This window comes from Gigantopelta aegis, unplaced genomic scaffold, assembly GCF_016097555.1.
Source record: "Gigantopelta aegis isolate Gae_Host unplaced genomic scaffold, Gae_host_genome ctg4160_pilon_pilon:::debris, whole genome shotgun sequence".
NCBI lineage: Eukaryota > Metazoa > Mollusca > Gastropoda > Neomphalida > Peltospiridae > Gigantopelta > Gigantopelta aegis.
Genome location: NW_024533711.1, coordinates 37,181 through 60,739, shown reverse-complemented (window position 1 = coordinate 60,739; position 23,559 = coordinate 37,181). Strand labels below are relative to the sequence as shown.

General features: G+C 36.3%; 1 protein-coding gene across 1 annotated transcript; it reads right to left on the bottom strand.

Annotated features, from left to right (window-relative positions):
* Positions 1 to 3,952: 3,952 nt before the first annotated feature.
* LOC121392599 (T-box transcription factor TBX3-like) lies at positions 3,953 to 21,818 on the bottom strand. The gene is made up of 3 exons (XM_041523744.1): positions 21,564 to 21,818; positions 5,218 to 5,511; positions 3,953 to 4,018 (listed from the first exon to the last, which is right to left on the bottom strand). The coding sequence occupies exons 1-3, from the start codon at positions 21,816 to 21,818 to the stop codon at positions 3,953 to 3,955; spliced, it is 615 nt and encodes a 204-aa protein (XP_041379678.1).
* Positions 21,819 to 23,559: the final 1,741 nt, after the last annotated feature.

The following is a 23,559-nucleotide window of genomic DNA, read 5'->3' as shown; positions in this document are numbered from 1 at the left end:
AGAACTTGCGCTTGACGAGACTCAATGTATACCTATTTCTAGCCTTCAGGTGAACTATGGAAAACAAGCCACTGGGCTTCATTTTTTTACTGAAGAAGAAGAAAAATGTAAGCACATACATAATTCTATTCTTTGTATAAATATATTTATTTATAGCCCTACTGGTTACCGACGGAAAAATCGTAAAACCTCTTAGGGGGTGGGAATCTATAACCAGCAAAATATACAATTACAGCTATTTGTCACTGTTGCATATGTATTTCCATTTGCATAGACATCTGAGGGGGGGGGAAGAGGTGGCGGGAAAGGTTTAGGCAGACCAATTGCCCTTTCTCTTTGTGCAGAGGGACAAAGAACATAGGGCAGTTTGGTCTGCCGTCAGCATGCTGCTGACCTTGGGGTGAGTATATATAATATAGCATGTCATAAGTGTTCTTCTAGATTCTCCACAGGAGAAAGCCCAAGGTCAGCAGCCGGCATTACGATAAAAGAGTAAGCTGAAACATTATATATAAGTCATACAGCAATCGTCACTTCCTTTTATTTAGATACCAAAACAGACAATTATATATAACGTTAAAGGAAATAAAAACGTACAACATTAGGACATTTTACATACAATTTTATTTAGGCATTTTTTACTAAGGAGGGGGGTAAAAAGAACTGTAAGTTCTGTAAGCAATTGTGTCAAGATTGTTTCATTTCTTCTTCAACACAGATATTGTTGTGCTCACAACACTACAACAAACTATCAGTAAGCACAATTACAGCTAGTTGTCACTGTTGCATATGTATTCACACTTGCATAGACTTCTGACAGAGGAAAAAAGTGGAGGGAGAGCTATAGACAGACTAACTGCAATTTCGCTTTGTGCACAGGCACAAAGAGTGTAGGGTAGCTACTCTGTTGATATCATGCTGCCGCTCAAGGGATATGTATATATATAATATAGGAAACGATAAGTGTCATAATATCTGTGTTTATTCTAGCTTCTGCATTAAAAAAAAGGCCAAAAGGAGAAGCAACCATTGATTTAAAAAACAAAAGTTTAACAGCTAAAGAAATTATTTTAGGTATACTTTTAGAGGTAAAGTTATGGTAGACAAGAGATTAAAAATTAACTTCTTTGGTGTGTATTTTAGTGCTTAAAAACTTAGAAAATCGAAGGAAAGTTATGCAATACAAGGGGTTAAAATTTTGCAAACTTTAGACTGGTACACCCGAGTTTCAACATTAATTAAATTAATTAATTAATTCAAGGTGTGAAGGTGAATTTTATTTCTGTTATTCTCAAATCAAGTTTAGTGAATTATGGCTGACATTAAAGAAATTGTCAAGTCTTTGATTGAAAGAGAGTGTTTCATTGTATTATATATAAGTGTACTAACTAACAATCAGTTGTATATACATGTGTGATATTAACAATTAAACTTTAGTAGTGTTGAAATGAATAGTGCAAATATTCAAATAATTGATTGTTACACTAATTATTTCAATAATTTTGAGGTATTGGAATATTCGGTTCGAAGCCACGCCCTTAACGTGATAACACGTGCTCAACAGACAAAGCAATGGCTAAAAATTTTCAAAGTGTAGTTTGGGAGTTTTTGGAATTAGTTGGTGAAGAGAGTGTTAAATCTAAGCTGTGTGATCCTCCTATAACTGTTCTAAGATACCTACAGAGACTGTTTCTGGACACTTGTATACAATATTCCAAGAGGTTAAAATTGTTTCCATTGGGCATATTTTGGATGCTTAAATTTTAAAAACTTTAAGCAAATTTATGCAATACAAGAGGTTAAAATTTAATAATCTTTCGATTGTTACTAGGCTGTAGTGGAGTACAGTGCACATTAAAATATGTTGTTGCCACATCTCAACAACAGTTCAATAGAAAGTTTATTTAATAAAACAAAGAACATTGTTTTAAGGGTATACCACAATCTTAATATAAACTTACATCAGAAGACTCAAGCCTAGTCACTTTTTTTTGGCTTGATGGGAAAATGTTTCAATGTTAATTAGTATTACTGCAGTAAATAGTGCTTACATGATAATAGTTGGATTAAACTATACTATTTGTGACTAGATAAGCAAAAAAGGACCACTTGAGTCATTTCTGTCATTTTCATATTTTCATACCATTTTAAAATATAGATAATGATGAATTGTTTGATACCTTGGATAAATGTAAGTGTTGCTAAAGAAACAAGATATAAACGGAAATACAGTGGCTACTACCAAAAACTAATTTTGAGAATAGTAAAATTTAATTTTCCACCCATGAATAGAGCAAAACAGCTATACCATGTCCAAGTTCAGAAGAGCCCTTTATTAAAAGAAAGGTGTTTTATGCATGGAATGTAAGGTGAGGAATCTCCTTCCCTATTATACACAATTAGTGCTGAAGCACATTTTAATTATATTCATTATTTGTTCATGTGAATGTCATGTGAACACACCACGTTTTCTCTCGTGTTTGTGAACATGCCAACTGAAAAGAGATTGAGAGCGCAAACAAAGGAGGTTGTTGTGAATGTCTATGAATATTTTGAGGAACTTGGCAGGCGTAAACGGACTGAAGGATCTCTGAAACTAACCTCTGATGCTACAAAACTTTCAAGTACCAGCATTAAGAGGTTACGAAAGGAGAAACTTAGCACATATCTCAATCTTCCTTCTTTGTTGAAAGGTTTTTTTCAAAACTATGGTGGCTTTATAGCTGCCTCAAATCACAAAAGACGATACCTGGTTATTTTGATTGACGAAGAGTGTTTCATTGTATTATAGATAAGTGTACTAACTAACAATTAGTTGTATATATATATGTGATATTAACAATTAAACTTTAGTAGTGTTGAAATGAATAGTGCAAATATTCAAATAATTGATTGTTACACTAATTATTTCAATAATTCTGAGGTATTCGAATATTCGGTTCAAAGCCACGCCCTTAACGTGATAACACGTGCTTAACAGACAAGGCAATGACTAAACGTTTTCAAAGTGTAGTTTGGGAGTTTTTGAATTAGTTGGTGAAGAGAGTGTTAAATGTAAGCTGTGTGATCCTCCTATAACTGTTCTAAGATACCTTCAGAGATTGTTACTGGGAATATCTGTTTCTTCAAGAAACAATTATTCCAATATTGACTTTGTCTATCCATTTCAAACATTAAATTTTAGTACTAGTTACTTTTATTTAAAGTTTTGCTGCTAATAGTTTATGATTTACTCTCCACTATAGCTTTAGCTAGTTACAGTTAATTGAACATAGTTATCATTACTTTTGCTCTATTGGAAAAACTTTGCAATTTTAGGAAATGATGTAATTGAAAAGTTAAGACGATACCTGGTTATTATTTTAATAATAATTGTTATAATATACCATTTGTTCATATAATTAGAATTGTAATTTTGAATTGCCACGTGACAGATGGCTGACTTCTCAAGGCAAAAATTGTTTTTTATTAAACCCTCGAAGGTGTGCAATTCGAAGTATGTGAAACGTATGCCATTAAAACTGTATGGAGTTTTCTGGTTTGGTACTTTCCCGTAGCGCTAGAGAGCCATTCGCATTTGCAAGATAAATCGATTGTGCAAGTTTCATGTCGATAGCACGTAAAACGACGAAGTTATTCACATGTCTGTGTGGGCCCTCTCAACTTGGACATGGTATAGTGCATAAAAGAGCTTGGCCTTTTGCACCTCTATTATTGATTGAGCAGCTGAAATTGTAAGTTTCTACAAGTGTTTGCGTCACTGTGTTACTGTTTGACTGTTTTTTACTGCAGATGAGCAACATCAACGAAAACGAGAATCTTCTTGATGATGTGAGTGAGATTTGATTAAAATGGCACACAATTATTGTCATCTTTCTGGCAATTTAGAACATTTTGATGGATGTTGTACCAGAAAGTTCTGATCCTCCCATTCCTCCATCCGTTGATCCTCCTATTCTTCTTCCTCCTCCTCCTGTTCCTTCCCCTGTAAGTCAGCCATAGTCCATTGCGTGCATTTCTGCAACAAGTAATGCCTACAACGTGAGCAAACACAAATGGATGCACAAACATGTACATTATTATATTATTGTGTTCGTTTAATTCTGCAGCGATGTATGGTGGGGGAATGTTCGAATATTGGGAGGAGGAGGAGGGGATAAAGAGAAGTGTAAGTTCTGTAAGCAATTGTGTCATGATTGTTTCATTTCTTCTTCAACACAGATATTATTATGCTCATGGCACTTTGAGGAATTGTCAGTAAGCACGATTACAGCTATTTGTCACTGTTGCATATGTATTTCCAATTGCATAGACATCTGAGGGGAGGGGGAAGAGGTGGCGGGAAAGGTTTAGGCAGACCAATTGCCCTTTCTCTTTATGCCTCTTCTTCTAAATTTTCCACAGGAGAAAGCCCAAGGTCAGAAGCCAAAGGCATTATGATAAAATAGTAAGGTGAAACATTATATATAAGTCATACAGCAATGTCACTTCCTGTTAATTTTTTCAGTAAACACAATTACAGGTATTTGTCACTGTTGCATATGTATTCCCATTTGCAAAGACTTCTGACAGTTGGAAAAAATGGAGAGAGAGATATAGGGAGACTAACTGCCCTTTCATTTCATGCACAGGTATATAAAAATTAATTAAAATGTTATTGATGTCACTAACAGACATTATGATTGATCTACTTCCATAAAAACAACGATTGTAAAGTGAAAATTTTCCCTGTGCACACTGACAGTATCTGCCACAGCAATTCTAACTTAATTAACTTAATTTACTTAATTAGTATGAACTATTTGAAGAGCTTTCAGAACCATTCCAGTGGGGAGATGTTGAGCAGATGGAAACATCATTGTAGACAGTCCTGTCGGAGTCTTCAATTTCAGGTTGTGATGGTCTTTGATCTGGTAGTACAAACCCTGTAATGATAGGTTGGATAGTTGGAAAAGGAGTGTCAGGTTCGCTAATTTCAGGTTGTGATGGACTTTTGATCTGGTAGTACAAACCATGTAATGATAGGTTGGATAGTTGGAAAAGGAGTGTCAGGTTCGCTAATTTCAGGTTGTGATGGACTTTGATCTGGTGGTACAAACCATGTAATGATAGGTTGGATAACTGGAAAAGGAGTAGTTAAATCTGGAACAGGGAAAGCTGATAACATGGGAGGACAGACAGGATTGCTGGGCACTATAAACCTTTTATGATTATTACTGCTCTTCTAGAAAAAGGGTTATGTTCCATTGTCAGGTCAGTGATCTTACTGCTATAATAACTTGAAACTGCAATGAAAGTGGAGTTAGCAAGTGGGTAAACCATTTCTTCCATAGAAGAATCAAGAGGTTGTATTATTATGTTTATATTGTATTTGTGCATTGTATGAAGGAGAATATTACCACCCTTGCTGTCTTCTTTATGAGTTAATCTAATAGATTCAAAACTGACAGATTCTTTTATCCATATTTCACCATTAGCTGGTGACGAGGGATGAACAAATTCCATACGTGACTCATCATGAATAATTTTTGATTCTCTTCAATTTTCCACAAACAAACTTGTAGCGGTATTTGTCAGCACATACAAATTTAGCTTTGACTTGTACATAACTGAAGGAATCAGACCTGTAATGGTGACATCATTGATTGGGAATAAACGCCTTCCATTTTTATTTACAATCATCTCAGTGCCAGCTTGGTATAAAGCTTGCCATAGTTCTCTTATCTGTTAAAAAAACAGGAGAGTCATCTGCGCCTTCTTCTTCTTCAGACGATGGCAATTCATGCGGCATACAACCAGGTATAGTAGGGTAGCAAGATGGACTGGGACTAGCCCAACAGATTTCATTGCCGAGACATGTAGGTACAAGAACTGGGATCATCCTGGCATCACTTTCACAGTGTGAAAAAAAAGAATAGAAAGGAGGCCATAGCCAATGTGAGGTAAGCTGTGATGATAGGCAACTGGAACCGTTAACTTTGGATCAGGTTGAGATTTTGATGAAGAATCCATTCGTGTTTAAATATATCGTTATAGTAGCATTAGACAGAAGTAAGAAAAAAAATTGTGTATTCCTTTAAAGCATCAAAAAAAGAAAGCTATTCCTTCGAATGATGAATCTAAAGGCGCCAGGGCAGTTTAAAGGAAATCTGAAGAAGGAGGTGAGCTATATGAATTGTGTAATATACTGTGTTTGAGCTAGAATGCGTTTTATGCGTCAAATGACGCATAAAAATGTTTTAAGACGCATAAATAAAATGTCAATGCGTCCATCTTTTAATAATAATAATAATAATTTTTATTGATAACTAATTATTATTGTGGGTGGAGCAGATGCAGACACAGAGATGCCAGAGTCAGAAATGCATATAGTTATCAGTAGTGTAAGTGACACTCAACACAGTACATCGTCAACCACTAGCACAAAATGGTATTTAAAGTCTTGGGGAGAAAACCAGCTTCGCAACAGACTTACAACTAATCGACGTGATCAGTTAATGAGAATTAAAATACAAAGTTTATTTAATAAACAGATAGAACATTGTTTTAAGGGTATACCACAATCTTAATATAAACTTACATCAGAAGACTCAAGCCAAGTCAATTTTTTTTGGCTTGATGGGAAAATGTTTCAATGTTAATTAGTATTACTGCAGTAAATGGTGCTTACATGATAATAGTTGGATTAAACTATACTATTTGTGACTAGATAAGCAAAAAGGGACCACTTGAGTCATTTCTGTCATTTTCATATTTTCATACCATTTTAAAGTATAGATAATGTTGAATTGTTTGATACATTGGATAAATTTAAGTGTTGATAAAGAAACAAGATATAAACGGAAATACAGTGGTTACTGCCAAAAACTAATTTTTCCACTCACGAATAGAGCAAAACAGCTATACCATGTCCAAGTTGAGAAGAGCCCTTCATTAAAAAAAAAAGGTGTTTTATGCATGGAATGTAAGGTGAGAAATCTCCTTCCTTATTATACACAATTAGCACTGAAGCACATTTTAATTATATTCATTATTTGTTCACGTGAATGTCATGTGAACACACCACGTTTTCTCTCGTGTTTGTGAACATGCCAACTGTAAAGAGATTGAGAACGCAAACAAAGGAGGTTGTTGTGAATGTCTATGAATATTTTGAGGAACTTGGCAGGCGTAAACAGACTGAAGGATCTCTGAAACGAACCTCTGATGCTACAAAACTTTCACGTACCAGCATCAAGAGGTTACGGAAGTTTCTACAAGTGTTTGCGTCACTGTGTTACTGTTTGACTGTTTTTTTTACTTCAGATGAGCAACATCAACGAAAACGAGAAATCTTCTTGATGATGTGAGTGAGATTTGATTAAAATGGCACACAATTATTGTCATCTTTCTGGCAATTTAGAACATTTTTGATGGATGTTGTACCAGAAAGTTCTGATCCTCCCATTCCCTCCATCCGTTGATCCTCCTATTCTTCCTCCTCCTCCTGTTCCTTCCCCTGTAAGTCAGCCATAGTCCATTGCGTGCATTTCTGCAACAAGTAATGCCTACAACGTGAGCAAACACAAATGGATGCACAAACATGTACATTATTATATTATTGTGTTCGTTTAATTCTGCAGCGATGTATGGTGGGGAATGTTCGAATATTGGGAGGAGGAGGAGGGAGATAAAGAGAAGTGTAAGTTCTGTAAGCAATTGTGTCATGATTGTTTCATTTCTTCTTCAACATTACAATAAAAAAGTTATGAAAATAGTTCCAAAGAGAACAAGAGAAGCAGAATCAATGACATGTTCAAAGTTGTGTTGCTGCACATTGGCAAGCCCCACCCAAGTTTCAACATTAATTAAATTAATTAATTACTTCAAGGTGTGAAGGTGTTTCTGTTATTTCAACTCAAGTTTTAGTGAATTATGGCTGACATTAAAGAAATTGTCAAGTCTTTGATTGACGAGAGTGTTTCATTGTATTATAGATAAGTGTACTAACTAACAATTAGTTGTATATACATGTGTGATATTTACAATTAAAACTTTAGTAGTGTTGAAATGAATAGTGCAAATATTCAAATAATTGATTGTTACACTAATTATTTCAATAATTCTGAGGTATTCAAATATTTGGTTTCAAAGCCACGCCTCAACGTGATAACACGTGCTCAACAGACAAGGCAATGACTAAACGTTTTCAAAGTGTAGTTTGGGAGTTTTTGAATTAGTTGGTGAAGAGAGTGTTAAATGCAAGCTGTGTGATCCTCCTATAACTGTTCTAAGATACCTTCAGAGATTGTTTCTGGGAATATCTGTTTCTTCAAGAAACAATTATTCCAATTTAACTTTGTCTATCCATTTCAAACATTAAATTTTAGTACTAGTTACTTTTATTTAAAGTTTTGCTGCTAATAGTTTATGATTTACTCTCCACTATAGCTTTAGCTAGTTACAGTTAATTGAACATAGTTATCATTACTTTTTGCTCTTTGCTGCATTCCAAGTAGAGTAGAGAGTTAGTTTAAAACATTGTGAATTGGAGCTTCATTTTAATACAAGGTCTACATCCACAGAATTGAGCACTCAGTATTTGTGGAGTTTATGGACACTTGTATACATTATTCCAAGAGGTTAAAATTGTTTCTATTGGGCATATTTTTGAAGCTTAAATTCTAAAAAACCTTTAGCAAATTTATGCAATACAAGAGGTTAAAAATTAATAATCTTTCGACTGTTACTAGGCTGTAAATATGTTGTTGCCACATCTCAGCAACAGTTCAGTAGAAAGTTTATTTAATAAAAAAAAGAACATTGTTTTTAAGGGTATACCACAATCTTAATATAAACTTACATCAGAAGACTCAAGCCAAGTCACTTTTTTGGCTTGATGGGAAAATGTTTCAATGTTAATTAGTATTACTGCAGTAAATGGTGCTTACATGATAACAGTTGGATTACACTATACTATTTGTGACTAGATAAGCAAAAAGGGACCACTTGAGTCATTTCTGTCATTTTCATATTTTCATACCATTTTAAAGTATAGATAATGTTGAATTGTTTGATACCTTGGATAAATGGAAGTGTTGATAAAGAAACAAGATATAAACGGAAATACAGTGGTTACTGCCAAAAACTAATTTTGAGAATAGTAAAATTTCATTTTCCACCCACGAATAGAGCAAAACAGCTATACCATGTCCAAGTTGAGAAGAGCCCTTTATTAAAAAAGGTGTTTTATGCATGGCATGTAAGGTGAGGAATCTCCTTCCCTATTATACACAATTAACGCTGAAGCACATTTTAATTATATTCATTATTTGTTCACGTGAATGTCATGTGAACACACCACGTTTTCTCTCGTGTTTGTGAACATGCCACTGTAAGAGATTGAGAGCGCAAACAAAGAGAGTTGTTGTGAATGTCTATGAATATTTTGAGGAACTTAGCAGGTGTAAACGGACTGAAGGATTTCTGAAACGAACCTCTGATGCTACAAACTTTCACGTACCAGCATCAAGAGGTTACAGAAGGAGAAACTTAGCACATATCTCAATCTTCCTTCTTTGTTGAAAGTTTTTTTTTCAAAACCATGGTGGCTTTATAGCTGCCTCAAATCACAAAAGACGATACCTGGTTATTATTTTAATAATAATTGTTATAATATACCATTTGTTCATATAATTAGAATTGTAATTTTGAATTGCCACGTGACAGATGGCTGACTTCTCAAGGCAAAAATTGTTTTTTATTAAACACTCGAAGGTGTGCAATTCGAAGTATGTGAAAGGTATGCCATTGAAACTGTATGGAGTTTTCTAGTTTGGTACTTTCCCGTAGCGCTAGAGAGCCATGCGCATTTGCAAGATAAATCGATTGTGCAAGTTTCATGTCGATAGCACGTAAAACGACGAAGTTATTCACATGTCTGTGTGGGCCCTCTCAACTTGGACATGGTATAGTGCATAAAAGAGCTTGGCCTATTATTGATTGAGTAGCTGAAATTGTAAGTTTCTACAAGTGTTTGCGTCACTGTGTTACTGTTTGACTGTTTTTTACTGCAGATGAGCAACATCAACGAAAACGAGAATCTTCTTGATGATGTGAGTGAGATTTGATTAAAATGGCACACAATTATTGTCATCTTTCTGGCAATTTAGAACATTTTGATGGATGTTGTATTAGAAAGTTATGATGCTCCCATTCCTCATCCGTTGATCCTCCTATTCTTCCTCCTTCTCCTGTTCCTCCCCCCGTAAGTCAGCCATAGTCCATTGCATGCTTTCTGCAACAAGTAATGCCTACAACGTGAGCAAACACAAATGGATACACAAACATGTACATTATTATATTATTGTGTTCGTTTAATTCTGCAGTGATGTATGGTGGGGGAATGTTCGAATATTGGAGGAGGAGGAGGGGGATAAAGAGAAGTGTAAGTTCTGTAAGCAATTGTGTCATGATAGGCAATATACTATGTTATGCTGTCTATTAAATAAACCATGTCTGTTGGTCTTAACTGAAAGGTGGTGTTAATGCATTTCTTTTAACAGGTTGCTCAAGCAATGTTGCTATTAGGATACTTCCCAGACTGAAGGAGATATTAGAAGCAACTCAATGGATTCTTGGTGAGTCCTTAAATATGGTGGCGCACTCATTGAGTGCTACCCTATCTAGCGTGTGTTTCCTCCTGTCACACTGGATCAGGTAGTAGTGGACATTCTGCTAAACTCTCATCAAGTAGACAAGGATCGAAAAGACCACCAACCAACGATGGTAGTTCAATTAGGGGGATGCAAGTGGCCAAGACATGACATAGCTAGCTGTGGAACCCCCAGCAGTAGTGCCAGCATTGGTGGCAATAGTGATATGTCAAGCAGTAGTGCTGATCAGTGATGATGCTGATGGTGTTAGTACTGGAAACACTGAGAAGAGCCCTTCATTAAAAAAAAATGTTTTATGCATGGCATGTAAGGTGAGGAATTTCCTTCCCTATTATACACAATTAGCGCTGAAGCACATTTTAATTATATTCATTATTTGTTCACAAATAATGAATTGTTGTTTATTTGTTCAGGTGTTAAGGACATACATTAGCTAGTGTTGTGCCAGTGCTTTGGTACTGGAACTAAAACTACTGATAGTACCTCCTTTTAAACTTATACCACGTTCACACGAGCACGGTAGCACAGTACGGAACAGTATGGTACAGTTTTTGTACAAATTCACATGAGACTGTTTAGTAGCGTGCTTAGTGCCAATATTAACTCTCACGCCCATCTAAAAGCACGTTTTAACCACCACGCCTACTAAAAAAAAATGCATATTTGTCTACTATTGAGGCTGATGTTTTGCTCATGTCACAGAAGAAGCTAGCTGAGTTAAAATATAGGAAGAGGAAAAGAAACCACTGTATATTCAAGTATATTAGAAAGCAGCAATCTCTGCGTAAAATAATGCTCACTGTTTTTTTCATTACTTTCCATGAGACATGTTGATAGGAGGTTATGGTGTACCAACAGGTAATATAGAGCTTTTGTGAGTAAGAGCTTGTGTATGCATTTGTGAATTCAGTATGAAATATTAATTTTACATGTATAGGTCTGGTATGTGGTGGAATGATATTGTCCTACACATCAAGACTGGGTCGAAAATATCGGGATGAGCAAACAAACATTCAAATATTTATGTGCAGCTTTGTCAACCACCTTACAGCAGCAGGATACAGTTATCAATATCTGTGGAAAAACAACTGGGAATTACATTATGGTGCTTAGCTACACCCACTGAATATCGTACTACGGGCCATCTATTTAGTGTTGGCTGCTCCACTGTGTGTGAAATTGTTCACGAGACTTGCAATGAAATTGTCAAACAGCTATTAAAAAATAAAAACGTACATCAAATTTCCTCAAGGTCATGAGCTCAATCATGTTGTGCTATATTTAAAAGAAAATTTGGTGTTTCTCAATGTTTTGGTGCAATCGATGGTTGTCACATTCCAATATGTGCACCTGTTGGTAATTACACTGACTTTTACAACCGAAAAGGTTGGTATTCTATAGTTCTTCAAGTTAGTTGATGCAAATTATGGGTTTATAAAATATATATATTGGATGGCCAGGGAGTGTCCATGATGCCCGGACATTCGCTCACTCTTCACTGTATGACAAAATGACAAATGGAAATTATTACCTAACAAAATTGAAAAGATTGATGTTGTTGATGTACCACTCTTTATGATCGGTGACTCAGCATATCCTCTTCAATCATGGCTCATGAAGCCTTTTCCTCATACGAGTACATTAAAACAAGAGCAACAGCATTACAATTTTATGATCACATCAGCAAGAATAGTTGTTGAAAATAGTTATGGCAGGCTTAAAGGAACGATATGCATATAGATCACATTCCTACTATTATCTCTGCTGCTTGTGTGTTGCATAATGTTTGCTAAGTACATGGCAAGCACTTCAATGATGCTTGGATTAGTGATGGAACGCCAGAAGAATCCAACTATGATCAACAATCCACAGTGATTCACAGAGATGGAGCCAATTATCATGCTATTGGCTATGACTGTTACCATCTTCCCATGTAGGTGGTGTAAAGTGTCTCCTAAATGAATAAGGTGGTCCACTCATTATTATGTTGACCCATAATCATCTGCATAAGCTGTAACTGAACTTCTCTTTCTTCACGTCTGGCCTGAGGTTGTTGTTGTAATTGCTTTTCCTCAATTTTAATCACATTTCTTCCCATTCAATCATGAGTCGATCGCTTTTGTTTTGCACGGCCAATAGTTTATCAGCAATATCAGTAGCAATTGTTTCTGTCCTTGACCGTTTCTGTTTCCTTTTTGATTGTACTACAGGAGTAGACCCTTCATCATGTCCACTTTCTTCACGGGGCTTCAGTGCTATGAGACATTCCACTACTAGTGCCAGTTTCAGATTCTGGTGTAAACGATGCCAGCAGCGACTTCATCAATTCCAGGTGAATCTTCTTGAAGGGTGTCTATTGTGACTGTAGGCTTTGTTGTTGGCTTGTGGCCTAAGACAGCATCTATTGGATCAAAATAATCCCACTCAGGATACCTTCCTTCCCCTGTTTTGCCTCTCTCATCCTTGATCTTTTTATAATCAGCTCTAAGCTTTTTCAAGTTATCTCAACAATGCTGATAAGGTCCTTTCAAATCCTGCCTCTGCTAATTCAAAACTCGCTCGGGATATAGCGACAAGCAACATAAAGAAAAGTCATCTGAAAGCTTTGAGAAGATTTTTTTACAGACTTTTAATGACGATCGGCGTAACGTGAGGAAGAAATTGTTGCCTAGCATGCTCAGAGAGAAAAGGAAGTCCAAACACAGATGGACATGATGAAGGAGCAATGGAATCGTTAGTGCGGATTGTTAGAGGGGCTCAAACGAAATCGACAAGAAGAAATGATGAACCTAGGTAACAGTCTGATAATGATATTTTTTCGTTCCAGGAAAGGAGAAAGTTAAGCTGACGAGAGGAGATAAAAGAAAGCTCCATCAACGATATTGGAAACAAGATGAAGAGAAATCAGATAAACATGTACTGGAATTGTCTGCAGCAACATTAAAGGAGTTGCAAGAGCAAGACGAATTGTTACTCAATATTCATAAATATGCCGATAGATCACCCAGTCTCACGACGTCTAAATTCTATCATCGTGACAGACTCCTTTATAGAAGGTGGACACCACCAGGTAGAGATGATGGAAAGATGGATGTCGAGCAGTTGGTTTATCCAAAGGCATGTAGGAGGAAAGTAATGGAGTTAGCCCATGTGATTTCTCTTGCTGGTCATATGGGTAAGGAGAAAATGAGACATAGAATCCTACAAAGATTCTATTGGCCTACTCTCTACAAGGATTTGGAAGAATATTGTAAGTGTTGTCTGCAATGTCACAAGTCAAATAACAAGGAGTACAATGTGCACCACTGATACCTCTTCCATTTGTGGGAGAACCTTTAAGAGAATTGCAATGGATATTATTGGACCACAACCCAAGAACAGGAGGCGTTATCGATTTATATCAGTCATCTGCGATACACTAATTGCTACACGGAGGCTATACACACTGAAGCGTATTGATACGGAACACATAGCGGAAAAATTAGTCCCAAGTATTTGCCAGAGTTGGGGTGCCTCAGGAGATCCTAACGGATCGAGGTAGTTATTTTACCTCACAATTGCTGGCTGAATTGTACCAACTACTCACATCCACCCAATACAGCACCACTCCATACCATCCACAAACTGATGGCCTAGTGGAGTGTTTTAACCAAACACTGAAGACAAAGCTACGTAAACTGGCTACAAAGGAAGGGAGAGATTTGGACAAATTGATCCTCTACATTTTATTTGCCTATCGAGAAGTCCCACAAGCATCAACTGGGTTCTCACCATTCGAACTGACAGATGTAAGAGCCTTCCTAGACCTTACGGGATACTATCGAAAATTTATCCAGGATATGCTACTGTCTCATCGGTACTCTCTGATCTCACGAGGAAGTCTGCCCTCAATAAGTATCTATCTAATCCTTCACACAGCCCAATTCTATTATGCTTCCAATCCTACATGAAATGCTTTAAAAGGATATTTTAGAATTACGTTCTTGTTTGATAGTTGGCAATTTGTCTAAGTAGTAAAAAATTAATAGAAAACCTATGCATAGACAAATCGACACCCAGTGCACACCTACATGCAATGAGGAGAGAGAAAGAGTGAACATTGAAGTGAGATTGACATATGAAGGAAATTAATGAGCATTATTGTTTCTCATACTTAATGTTTTCTACGTAGCTGAGCTGAAAAAGCTGGCTGAGTTCTGTAATTTTGGAGATACGCTCGAACCGATGCTCCGCAATCGTATTGTTTGCGGAATAGGCAACGAATGCTGGCAGCGTTGTTTAATCGGTGAGAAGGATCTCACATACAAGAGTGCTATGAAAATCGTTCTAGCACTAGAATCAGCAGACAGCCAGGTGAAAGAACTTCAAGGTGCTACAAAGATATACCAAGTCCGCAAGCCTTGGCAATCGCAGAGATCCAAGAGACAAGACACACTTCCACAGATTTTACGATGTTTTCATTGTGGCGGAAAGCACGAGCCCAAGGAGTGCCAATTTAAGGACTTAGAATGTCACCTTTGTCACAAGAAGGAGACATATCCAAAGTTTGCCGTAAGAAGACAGGGAATCAACAAGGTAAACATACGGCGACTCCACATGGTACAAACACTGTTGCTGAACCAGATGAAGTGGAGTATCCCTTGAATGCTCTCACTACAGGCAAAAACCACCCACTTACAGTGAAAGTGAAGATAAATAATGCTGACTTACAGATGGAAGTTGACACAGGAGCCACTCTATCTATTATCAGCAAAAAGACATACGAGAGGCTATGGCCCACAAACTAGCTGGCTCCGTTGTTAAAGTTCTCTCACGCTACGTTAAAAACGTATACTGGTGAACAGATTAAGGTATTAGAAATGACTATATCCTGATCATGTAGAGTGCTCTGCAATAACACCTTCCATTGATGCATCTCCAATAAGACTGTCCACCATTTCCACATTTCTTTAGTGTGTACTTGTGCCTATGAACCAAACCTGGCTCCATACTGGATTGTAACAAATTCATCCTTAAGAAACTAAACTACCAACATTATCATTTCCCTTTTTATGATTCAAGTTCTTATGCTGTAAGTTTTGATTTAAAGTATTATAAGTGAAAACAGTGCCAACATATGATATCTGTATAACTGCTAACTGATCCAAAGTGACGTATCTATTTAATTGATATTAACTTATTTCTTATTAGATCAATTGGTGATTGCATTCATGTTAATAGACCAAACAAGAGTAGAACGAAAGAGAACTGGACAATTCACACAACAGAAATGGGTGACTCCTTTGCAATACAGCAATTTTTCAGGTGATCAGATAATATTGTTGGCCATATTACATGAAAAAGAAGAATGATTAGGGAGTGCATTTTAGAAAATTATTTTGTATAAATATATTTATTTATAGCCCTACTGGTTACCGATGGAAAAATCGTCAAACCTCTTAGAGAGTGGGAATCTATAACCAGCAAAGTATACGTATCTAAAGCAAACAGTGATAATATAGTGGCTGCTGGTGTCACAGCTAACCCAGGTGAATATGTGTAGGTTATGTAACATTTATATATGATTTAGCAACAATTATGCGCGTCATCATGCTCTGTGAACAACGTACTGCGAAATTGGCAATTTCTGATACAGTGTATATATAAACTACATATTTGCCTCGACATATGTACATTATCTTCTAGCAAAATTCTTGTGTTTATCTTTCAAGCAGTCACCATGCGCTTCGTTGTTGTAATATAACGAATATTCTAAATACAAGGAGTCAGCCTAACTTGACTCACACAAGTCAGGTGACTACAAATATAGTATAATAGAATTTAGACTACAAATATTGCCACCTGTTGGGTTAATGCACGCAGAAAACTTATTTTCTTAGTTACTTGTTGGGTTTAACAGTTACTTAGACTTTCACAAATTACTTTTAACATGCATTGCTTTCCATGGAATTATTGCTATACTTTTACTTTGGAATGATTAGAGTCCTTAACCAAATGAAATTATGTAACTTAAAAACTGTATGCCTGATAAGTATTCTCAGATTTATATGCAATGCGTATAAAATATCATTATGGGTATTATATTATAGTATGATATTATAACAATAAAACATCTATTGCATTCTATAGTATATATTATCAGTACACATTATACATGTTTATAGTAGGAAGAAAGAATGCCTTAACAAAGCATGAGGCGTGTAAGATGAGACACCTCTCCCCCACTGCTGACTTAGCAGTCAAAAATTGGAAATCTACTAAATGAGATGATACGAATAAAAGTAATGAGCACTAAGGTAAGTTTTTAAATCCATAAAGCTATTCATATTATATATAATATAACACGTAGAGATAGATACATTATAAGTAATAGACACAATATTACGCATATATTACCCTCACTACATAGTTTTATGGCAGTGGGGGATTGGGTAAATGCTCAGGTACATCAAAAGAGAAATCACTAAAAAATAAAAAGATCCAGGAGGATATAGTGAACTCCGAGGAAGTAGAGAAGCTATACCAAACATATCATCTGGAGAATGGACAGTATGTCATTATAGACAAAATTTAGCTAAGGAAAGAGTCCGATCAGCAATTAATGAGTTGAAAGGAAACAAATAGTATGTTAAAAACAATAAATATTATGAATAGCCTTGAAATAGAACTTAACAATTATGTTATGCATCATTGGCTGATTGTTCACCAGCGCTGACACATTTAAGAGTTTCGTGTATATAACATCTTGTACGTTGATCGATTTTACCCAGAAACTTCAGTATTTCACAAACATGACCTTTTTTCCAATTTTACTTTAATAAATCACTCCCTTATACCGTAAAACACCTTAGTTAGCAGGTGTGAAAACATTACACAATGACTGATAAATTAACCACAGAGGATGTTATTGTAACGCTGTTTAGCGATGACGAAGAAGAGAGTGATTTTAGTGACATTTTTGATGAAGACTTAGGTATTATAATATTTAATTATAATTTATTTCATCGAAAGCAAATAAATTGATGCTCCTAGACAATTACATCCTGAAATTCTAGAGCAACTACACAGTAGAGCTGTTGCAGGTCACCTAGGTGAAGAAAAGACACTAAGTCGATTGAAGCAAAGATTTTACTGGCCTGGCCACTGGAACGATGTTAGGACAATGGTGTCAAACCTGCTAGGTGTGTGCTGCTAGCAAAACTCCTCCTCCAAAACGGAAAGCAGCACTAAAGCCGGTTAAAACAGGCTACCCAATGCAATTAGTAGCGGTGGATATACTAAGACCATTGCCAGAGAGTGATGCTGGGAACTCCTATCTGTTGGTCATAGGAGATTATTTCACTCGTTGGATGGAGGCATTCCCTATTCCAAACCAAGAAGCTATTACAGTAGCTCGAGCACTGGTGGACAAATTCTTCTGCCGTTTTGGTCTTCCAGAGCAACTTCAAGAACGCTAATTAGTATGCTCTCAACCTGTGCCACAGAACACCCTTTTAAATGGGAAGACCACGTACAAAAGGTGTGTATGGCATATAACACTAGCGTCCAACTTACCACAAGTTTTACCCCCTACTTTCTGATGTTTGGTCGTGAAGCCAGACTTCCGATCAATCTCACCTTCAGTCAGCCAGCCCAGTCAACAAGTACCACAGAATATGCTGCTCAACTATGCACTTCTTTAAACGAAGCATACCAGATGGTTAGAGAAAGAGTTAGAATGAAGCAGAACAGGCAGAAAGAAGTTTATGACAAACGTATACATGGTCAACCCCACTCACAGGAGATTTAGTCTGGTTACATAATGCTAAAGTGCCTCGAGGGACTAATAAAAAGTTTCATAAGCCATGGAATGGACCTTATTGAGTACTAGAAAAGATACCAGACCGAAACTATTGAATAGAAAATACACATAACTCCAAAAAGCAGGTTGTTCATTTTGACAGGCTCAAGCACGGTAACTCAGATACAAGATTCCTCCCCAGCCGCCGACGGACACCACCCATCCCCTCCAATGAAAGACAATCGTCAAGTTGGTGCAAATATCGAAATTATCGACCAACCTAATGCACTTATAGCCGAGGACCACCACCTCATCAAAGGGAATACCCTCTACGAGAACGGCAGCTCCTGATAGATTATCTACATACATTTCTCATTAGTAAGAATACAGGACATATTCTCACAAAGGAGGGAGTCATGTAACAGACCTCTAGTAAATAGTATATAGTAGTTTGTATTAATGCATGTATCTTAACCTTTGTTTATTGTCTAATATAGACTGACCTGATAATTGGTGTAAGAGTGTTAAGTAGACCTGATCATATTGAGTTTTAAACTTCTTTGTTGTCTAGTGGCCTTACTTTTGTTGTATTGTTCTTTGTTCTGTATTCTCTATTTAAGTTCTGTATTTTGTTATTGATATAATGATATTATCCTCCTGCAAAAAACACTCTCAGAGAATCTATATTGTAACAGAACACTGTTACACTAGTTTTCCCTTGGGCATCGAACCTTAGTTACCTTTAACTTTTCAATTACATGTAATTATTTTACTTTTCATTAAATGTTTTCAGTAAATCAAGAGACAAGGAACAATGTAAAAGCATGGATCACACATATTTGGAGGAGAGTGTATGTACTCAAAGTGATGACAGTGACATTGACTTAGAATCAGATTCTTTGAATTTACATCACAAACAGAAAACTCATTCAACTTTTATGTGTGTAGTTTCAAATCCTTCTGTACCTTCAAGTTGAATGATTGCTTGGAGATCCCAGGACTACATCATCATCCTGCATAAATAGACAAGAGCACAGAGGTTCTATATATCAGGTTTTAGGTTTAGCCATATATTTTTTTTAATTTAGGAATGTTGGGAAATACGTTTAAAAAAATGAAGTAAGATCTTTATATCAACATTAGACCAGAAGATGATGAAGGAAAAAGTGATGATTTAGAGAGGAGTGAAAGTGATCATGAAAACATGTTTAGGGAAATTGAGGAAAGAGTAGAAGTGGACAGTAAAGAAGGATCATGTTTGTTACATTTGCACTTAATGTTAATGTAAATGATGGGATATAATGAGGTTATGGATGTGCTTAGAGTTTATGCCATTATGTTCCATTTTGCAGGAAGTGAACAATAATCATTGCGTGAAGATGAATGTAAGCAACTTCTTGTCAATTTCTATAAACTTTGATTTTTCTTACTCAAGTTTCTAGTGACAAAAAAAGATTCAAAGCCATCTCTTAAGGTGTTTTTCACATGTCAGGTAAATAACTCTTACTCATAAGCTGTCACTATATTAGTCATAATAATAGAGATGTAGTTACACTGAAGGAGATAGAAATAGATGCTCTAAAGGCACCACTGGAAATTAGAATATGCAAGGCAAAGGTAGGCATAGATAAAATTCCCACTTTTCATGACAATGGTGTCTTAGGTAAAAGAAGGGGAGTTTTGCTCTTCAGATATCCCCGAAGGTTCCTTCATTTGTGAGTACAAGACAACAGGTGTGTACTCAACTCAACAATACAAGTTGTGGGAGTTGGAGTACAAACAGGAAGAGGAAATCTGTGCTTCTGTGTAAAGCAAAATTTAACAGCAAAACAATGCATTTTGATGGAACAAGAAGATACAATCAATTGGCATATAGATAAACTATTCAACAACCCAAACAATAAGCCATTTACACCAGTCTTTTTTAGGGGGAAACACAGAATTGGCTTTTTTGCAAATCCTTAATATTCATTGTGTTCACAACCTTATCAACATACTATGAGTCAACAACCTTTTCATTTGGAATGTGTCTTCAGGTGTCAAAGAAGACCCAGAAGAGGAGGATGTGGAAACATGTGAGGTAGTTTATTCCAAACCTAAATCAACCACGTTAGAAGTACAGGAGGGCTTACTTTTGTCCTGTACCTGGGTGTTCAAGTGGTAAAGCTTTAAAAAAACTATCAAACCCCCTAATAGACTCCACAAAATCTTGGATGTGACCATGCGTAGGAAGCTACTGGAAGAAGTCAAGAAGCCTGGCCCTGCAAAATGGGCCAAGAAAGGACAGTATTACACTTAAACAAGTGATGCAGGAATTGGAAAAACACTGGCTGGCCAACTTGATAGTGCCAAAATTGCAGCAAAAACAGGAAGCGCAAAAACACTATCCCAGATATGATGTGGACAGAGAGTCCATAGTCATAATTTAATTTGAAACAGTAAATTTACACAATAGTCAATAGTTAACAGGAGGGACCAGTACATGTTGAGCAAATGGGACTCGCTTACTTTCATAACTCCGCTGGAAGAAAATTAATATGATTTCATTAATTAACTTAACATTTAACAACATCTAGTACAGTTGAAAGTTACCTTTACCTTTTTGTAGTTGTACCAAGACCTCCTGTCAGTGATCATGTGAGATTAACAATAAGGGAGATGATAATAGTATTCATAACAGGAAATTCCTCCAAACTTCACACCTTTCAAATTTTTGATTGTAATGGAAGAAAAAGTGAGTTAAAACATAATTCTGGTATAAAATGCAGTTACATTTAACACTGTTCGTCTATACAACAGACACATACCTGAAACCAGTAGAGAGGAGGTAAGACAGCAAATTTTTATAATTATCCATCTTATTACATTAAAACTTTATATAACATAGACTGACATTATAACATAGGCTGACATTGAAGAAATAAAAATATATGTACTGAAATGCTTAACATAAGTAACATTAAGCCTGTACAAGAGGAAGAAGATGAGGAAACCAAGTCAGTAGCAGTGAAGAAGTAAGAACTTGATTCTCCTGTGACCTTCCATTTTCCACAAACAAACTTGTTAGCGGTATTTGTCAGCACATACAAATTTAGCTTTGACATTGTACATAACTGAAGGAATCAGACCTGTAATGTGACTTTAATGATTGGGAATAAACGCCTTCCATTTTTATTTACAATCATCTCAGTGCCAGCTTGGTAGAAAGCTTGCCATAGTTCTTTATCTGTTAAAAAAACAGGAGAGTCATCTGCGCCTTCTTCTTCTTCAGACGACGGCAATTCATGCGACGTACAACCAGGTATAGTAGGGTAGCAAGATGGACTGGGACTAGCCCAACAGATTTCATTGCCGGGACATGTAGGTACAAGAACTGGGATCATCCTGCCATCATTTTGACAGTGTGAAAAAAAAGAAAAAGAAAGAGGGCCATAGCCAATGTGAGGTAAGCTGTGATGATAGGCAACTGGAAACCGTTAACTTTGGATCAGGTTGAGATTTTGATGAAGAATCTATTCGTGTTTAAATATATCGTTATAGTAGCGTTAGACAGAAGTAAGAAAAAAAAATGTGTATTCCTTTTAAAGCATCAAAAAAGAAAGCTATTCCTTCGAATGATGAAGCGAAAAGCGCCAGGGCAGTTAAAGGAAATCTGAAGAAAGGACGGTGAGCTATATGAATTGTGTAATATACTGTGTTTGAGCTAGAATGCGTTTTATGCGTCAAATGACTATAAAAATGTTTAAAGACGCACAAATAAAATGTCAATGTGTCCATCTTTTAATAATATAATAATAATTTTTATTGATAACTAATTATTATGTGGGGTGGAACCTCGAGCACATGTACAAAATGTCGATTGAACAGTGGCTAAGGAATCGTCCAAAAAGCAAAGAAATGGAAGAATCACTATCATCATCGACAGATGAAGACACAGAGATGCCAGAGTAGCAATAGTAACAAATGTCTCGGGATCATTCAAGCTTAGAAAACGAGCCATTTCAAAAGAAAAATTGATCCAAAAAGCGAATGTTTTGGTGCCTAAAAGAGCCTTCCGCATTTTGCTATGAAATTTGGGTGGGGCTCCGTATGGAGCCTTCCGCAAATGAAGGGTTAACAGATATATCCAGATCTGACTGCATCCCTGAGGGCTTATTACCACTTCCATATCATATGATTGCTAGTCATCATAGATTAAACTTATGTCATCCTCCTCCTCACACCTGCCCTTGCATTTTATGTCTTTCACACCTGCATGGGTTGATTCTGATTGAATCTTCAGTGAAGAACAACAACAAAGAAAAAGTAAACCTATGAAAAACCTAGCCAGAAATAGAAGTCATAAAAGAGAACAAACAAGAGAGAGGTATAATAAAGAAGAACGATTGCCCAAAAAGATGTTACTTAACTAATTACAGATTAAGTAGCTTTGATATCCCTACTATTATAGATTTATGTAGCTAGGTTTATCCCTAACTAGTAGACTGTTCCTTGTGGGATGACCTTATAAGGATCCTACTGTCTAACCCATCCCAATAGCCATGGGACAAATGAGATAGTCAATGGGACTAATTCACACAAATCCGCAAATGAAGGGATACAGATATTCCAGATCTATGACTGCCTCCTGAGGGCTTATTACCACTTCCATATCATATTGTTATTCCTAACTAGTAGAGACTGTTTCCCTGTGGGATGACTTTATAAGGATCCTACTGTCTAACCCATCCCAATAGCATGGGACAAATGAGATAGTCAATGGGACTACTATTCACACAAATCAACATACTCCCATCGTCAATCTTATCTCACTGTACTACAGGACTAGTAGGACAATACAATGGGACATATGAGATTAATGGGATGAAAGAGAAGTGATATATGACAGACACACCTGTCCATCAATCTCCTGATAAACTAAACTATTTGTATGTCCTGTGTTTGTTGTAGCTTTTTGCCTATGGTCATCATAGCAACATCGAGGCCTAGGTATTACGCATGTGCACACATGTAACATTATACTGCTTTACACATTTACAGTCAAGTTGTTGAGTTTTGAAATAGAGCTTCTTAAAAGTATATAAAAATTAATTAAAATTTTATTGATGTCACTTACAGATATAT